General features: G+C 52.6%; 1 protein-coding gene across 1 annotated transcript in view; it reads left to right on the top strand.

Moving 5' to 3' along the window:
• Syt3 (synaptotagmin 3) overlaps positions 1 to 3,257 on the top strand; it is a 12,313-nt gene extending 9,056 nt beyond the window's left edge. The window contains 3 exon segments of the mRNA XM_010640865.2: positions 9 to 71; positions 1,625 to 1,693; positions 1,849 to 3,257. Of these exon segments, the coding sequence (XP_010639167.2) occupies positions 9 to 71; positions 1,625 to 1,690 (129 nt within the window). The 3' untranslated portion in view covers positions 1,691 to 1,693; positions 1,849 to 3,257.
• Positions 3,258 to 5,509: the final 2,252 nt, after the last annotated feature.

Raw genomic sequence — 5,509 nt, 5'->3', positions numbered from 1 at the left:
GCCGCGAGCACTGGGCCGAGATGCTGGCCAACCCGCGCAAGCCGGTGGAGCACTGGCACCAGCTGGTGGAGGTGAGCGCTGGGTCCCGGCGGGATTCGAGCTGAAGGGGCGGAGCTGGCTGCGAGGAGGGACTCCTGGCAGTGGGTGGGGACCAAGGAAACAGTTTCGGTAAAGAATAGGGCAGCGAATGTCATGGTGCAGGACCTAGTGTACAGATCGCACGGTCACTCCCCGCCTAGCGTTTGGGGGGCTGCCCTGCAGACTGGGGGTGCAGTTCGCTGGGGGGACATCAGGGCTGAGGCCTGGAGGCTGGGAGAGTGAGGGTGACAAGAGGCCTCCTGGGTCCTGGGGTCGTGACCACTTTAAAGCCATTTAAGATGATTTCTTTGTATACCATAACCCTTTTGTCAACGGAAGACAAGAAAAGCAAAGAAATGCATTTTTGAAAATATTAACGAATTTGCTTCCACTAGAGTCAAGGAAATAAAATTATAGTAAATTGTTTAGAAACATATATATTGACAAATATATAAGCATAAAGCAATGTTAGTTGTATTACCCTTGCTCTTCTCTTTCCACTATTTTTTATATCTTGGCATTTTCAGGGGAAATTATCATTTAAAGGTACGTCAGAGCATGCTGTAGAGGACCGCAGTCTCTGTCGGTCCGTCTGACGTAATGAATGTGGGACTTTCTTGAAAATTGGGTATTTTTGAGCCAGGTTTGGTGACACAGGCCTGTCACCCTAAAACTCTGGGAGGCCGAGGCAGGAGGATCACAGGTTCAAGCCCAGCCTAGGCAATTTAGTGAGGCCCTGTATCAAATATAAAAAAATAAAAAGGGATGGGGTTGTAGCTCGATGTAAAGGCCTTGGGTTTTAATCTCTAATACCACAAAAATAAAGTGGAGAAATTTATTTATCATCATGGATTTTTTTTTTTTTGCATCAACTTCGGCTTCTTAAACTATCCCCTTAAGATAGATGTTCTTTGTCTTGATGGCTGAGTTTGTGCCACCCTTAGATCTGGCACTGGGCTGAGTTCCTCTCCCCTCGGCTGGTTCTACCCCAGCCCTTTTCCAGCTCTGACGGGGACAGGACAGTGGGCCCCACGCGGAGTTCAGGTGCGAGATGGGAAAAGGCCAGTTCTCCTCTGGGAAGAGTGAGAGGTTGCTATGAACAGGAGGGGGGCTCCTCCACCCCCGGCTGTTCACTCCTGTCCTGATTCACCCATTCATCCCCCAAGGTTCCCCGGAAGCTTGCGCCCAGCCCGCCGTGCCCATAGGGCTGTGGAGGTGTGCGTGTTCCCAGTGCACCCTCCCCATGGCTTTCTGTGTCCCCGCAGAGCCTCCAGGGCAGTCTCAGCCCCTCCACATGGGGCACGACTGCCCCCTCACCCGGGTAGTGAGGGCCTCATCTTTCCTCACATTTCCAAGGACTTGTTTTTTTGTGCCTCGGTTTCCACATCTATAAAATGGGATTCCAATATGGTTGCCCTCATCCTTTCAGAGCTGAGTGAAAAAACACTGTAAATAATACAACAGGGTGGGTGTCTTTTCCTGCTGGTTATGAGCGGGTGCGTGGTCTCTGCCTCCACTCCTGATCCTTTTGGATCTCTCCATTCAGGAGAAGACTCTGACCAGCTTCACGAAAGGTGGCAAAGGACTGTCCGAGACAGAGAACCCGGAGTGAGAGGTGAGAGGCCCGGGTGGAGGAGGCGGGGCCCGGACCCGAGGGAGGAGGGGCATCGGCGCAGGATTTCTGGTCTGGCCCTGGTGCTGTTGGAGTGACAGGCGGCCCTGGCCTCACTCTCCACTGTCACTGACCTCTGCCCGCCGGCTCCTTTGCAGGTCTGACCTGGGCCAGGGGTCTGACCAGGCCCCCTCAGGACTCCATCCCTTCCTGCCCGGACCGAGAACTCATCTCCTCGAAGCCATAGCGTCCGAGCTGCTGGTGCAGGGCTGCCCTGGGCCCGCCTCTCTTTCCTGGACGTGTGTGGGTGGGCAGCAGGCAGCCCAGCGCCCTGGTTCACGGTGGGGGGCATTTAGCCTCTGCTGTCTGTCTCGTCTTCCCCGGGGCCCCCCTCGAGGGAGGGGCCATGCATGTCTGGGAGACCCCTCCCCTCCCCTCCGTCTGTCTCTACTCTTGTCCAAGCCTGGTGTTCTGATTCTTGTTCTCACTGTGAATGTGTCCTGTGTCCCTGGATACACAAACCTGTGTCCCCTACTGTGTTCACCACCACCCAAGTCTGGCCGACCCCCCCCACACACACAATGCTGCTGCTAACAACGCCAGAATAAACACTCTGTGGGTCTCACTACCTAGGGCTCACGTCCTCTCTGACGGGGAAGCTGTGTTAGAGCCAGTTGGCTCTGCATCTGACAGTCGTGGGCCTTGTTCTGTGGTTGGGCAACTCAATCCATCCCTCTGGGGCTTAGTTTTTAAAAATTATCTTTGTCAGGACCATTGTGTATTGTAAGACATAAAATACAGCACAGAACCACAGATAGAATTGAGAGACCCCCAACATATGGAGAGTGGAACGGCACTGGGGGACTTCAGGTATGGCTCGATCCAGCTGCTCCTGCCACTACCTTTTGCTTTCCTCTTTTCTGTCTTGCTTCTCAGGTAGGAATTGCAAGGCAATTAAGTGGCTGCCTGATGCTATGGGCTTCTGCTGAAAAAACAAAGCAAAAAAAAAATCTAAAGATCAGAACTGCTTTTGGAAGAGCTTTAATGATGGGGCTCTCTTATGGGGTTAGTGGGGACACTGAGTTTAGCGGCATAGGCTGGTGAGTCGGTGGCTCTGGTACAGACTGTGCCCTGTCTCACACGGCGGCATTAAAGCAGACAGCGCGGACAGGGCCTCCCCATGTGTGTTCATCTTTTCTCTCCCACAAGAGTTCTCATTTCTCTTCCTGTCACACCAGGCTCTGCACAGACCCTGAGCTGCAGAGTTGTCTGGGAAGACAGGCATCTGTCATTTCTGGTCCCCATCGTGCGAAGCAGGCCTTGCCAGCCAGAAAGCACATGGAGTGGGTGGCTCTGGGTAGGACATGAACAGGACCTGCTGCTACTGTGGATGAATGGGACCTGTGGTGCCTGCCCCGGCAGCGGAGAATTTCCAAGGAAACAAAATGATGCTCCTCCATGTCTTTCAGGAGAAGGATTCTGATTGGTCCTGCTCTGGCCTTGGTTGGCCTCCTGGGGCCAATCATTGTGCCCCTTTGGCAAGCATGCTCTTGGCCCGCCCCTGCCACCCCTGGCTCCTCCCCTGCCCATCTGGCTTGTGATTGGCTCAGATGCCTTCAGGATCTCATCCCTTTTGCTGGTAAGGTGAACATGAAGTGTAATCTTTAAGATACGGTGTTTCGATTTTTAAAAGCGTATGACGGTAAAAGACACGTCGCCGTTATTCCCCCTTAAAGCCCTCCCCCTGGCTTTGGACACACTGACCTCATCGATCTTGCCGCTCTGAGGCAGTTCAGAAAGTTTTTTGTCCCGAGTGCCTTTAGCTGCGCCGCGCTGCCTCGTCGTTTCCTTTTCCCGGTCACTTTGATTCGGGGGCGGAGCCAGCAGCTCCCGACGCCAGCTCTGGCGGACAAGGTGGACGAGGCCTCAGCCTCGCGTCTTCAGGAGCTGCCCTTCCGTGGGGCGGTGCGCGGCGGCAGGATTCACCGTATTTTTGGTTGCACCGTGTAAAGATACTCAGGAAAGAGGACTTCCGGAGCTGCTCCGGAAAGTAGCGAGAACGGCAGGAGGAATGTGTTCAAAACGGGGGGAGGGCCGGGGGTTCAGCTCAGGGGTTCCGACCCCGCTTCGCGAGTACAAGGACCCGAGTTCAAAGCCCCCCATACCAAAAAAAGTGAAAGTGAGGGGGAGGATTTTTGAGGGGGAACCGGGGATCCAACTTGGGTCTTTGCGATGGAACCACTGAGCTAGATCCCCGGCTCTAGGGGGAGGATTTTTTTTTAACTGTTCAAAAAATTTTTTTTTCTTTTTATTGAGTTTATTGGTACAAGCTAGGTATACAGTACAGTTACATTCATTACTGGGATCCTGTACCTTCACATGACAGGTCTTGGTGGGGGAGGATTTTTTTTTAACTGTTCAAAAAATTTTTTTTTCTTTTTATTGAGTTTATTGGTACAAGCTAGGTATACAGTACAGTTACATTCATTACTGGGATCCTGTACCTTCACATGACAGGTCTTGGTGGGGGAGGATTTTTTAGAGAAATTATAGCAATGTCTTTTACTGCAACGCACTAAAAAAAAATTGAAACCACCCCTTGGGAATCAGCGCTGTAACATCTCCTCGAAGGCAGGACGGCTTCAGTGAGGGACACGGGCAAGGCAGCACCACGGTCCCGGCCAAGCGCACAGCAGTGGGCGACGGACTGGCCCTCACCAGCTGCCCTGGGCAGCGTGCCCTCGGCCACTTGGCGTTGTCGCACCTCCGTTCCCATGCAGCATTTCCATAAACCTCCTCCTGCCGGAGGCGGTGCGGACACTGCGTGCCTGGACCACCATGAAAAACGACCACACTCTGGCTGGCTCAGGAGAGAAACTTGGCCGGGGATTTAGCTCAGTGGTTCTGCCACCTACCTTGCAAGCGCAAGGTCCAGAGTTCAATCCCCAGCACAAAAAAGAAGGAGGAGGAGGAGGAGGAGGAGAAGGAGAAGAGATTCATTCTGTCTAGGTTCAGAAAAGCAGAAGTCCAGACCCAGGCCACCACCTGCCTCGAAAACACAACATACCAAGTTCGACCCCTTGTACCAAAAAGAAAAAAAATTTTAAAAAGCAGAAGTCTGAAGCCAAGAGGGCGAATCCTTCCATCCTCTCTGGCTACTGATAGCCCTGGTCGGAGCAGCTCACTGCAGCCTGTGACCGCCTTCTCCTCACGGCCTCCTGTGTGTCTCCCTCCTCCCCTCAACTCCGGAGTCTTTGGGTCTGGGCACCGTGTCACTCCAGCGTGATCTCATTTCTTGATCCTTAACAAAACTACACCTGCAGAGACCCATTTCCTCGGTACCGGGGATTGAACTCAGGACCTTGTGCTCGTGAGGCAGGCTCACTGAAAGTCCCTCTTTCCTAGAGGTTCTACTCACAGGATCTGGAGGTTACATTGGTACACTTAAATTGGTGCATTTGTGTGTGTGTGTGTGTGTGTGTGTGTGTGTGTGTGTGTGTGTGTGTGTGTGTGTGTGTGTGTGTGTGTGTGTGTGTGTGTGTGTGTGTGTGGCAGCACTGGGAATTGAAAACAACAGTGCTCTATCACTGAGTTACATTCCCAGCCCTACTTATTTATTTTCTTATTTTGATTTTGTTTTTTTTGTTGTTGTTGTTTTTGAAATAGGGTCTCACTATGTAGTTGAGTCTGACCTGGAACTCACTATGTAGCCCAGGCTGGTCTCGAACTCACAGCGATCCTCCAGCCTCAGCCTCCCCAGTGCGGGGATTACAGATGTGCACCACCATGCCCGGCTTATTTTCTTATTCTGAGACAGGG

The sequence above is a fragment of the Fukomys damarensis genome, unplaced genomic scaffold, assembly GCF_012274545.1.
Source record: "Fukomys damarensis isolate Sample0158 unplaced genomic scaffold, DMR_v1.0_HiC HiC_scaffold_19, whole genome shotgun sequence".
Taxonomy (NCBI): domain Eukaryota; kingdom Metazoa; phylum Chordata; class Mammalia; order Rodentia; family Bathyergidae; genus Fukomys; species Fukomys damarensis.
The sequence above is the reverse complement of the archived record's forward strand: the minus strand, read 5'-3'. Positions and strand labels throughout refer to the sequence as shown.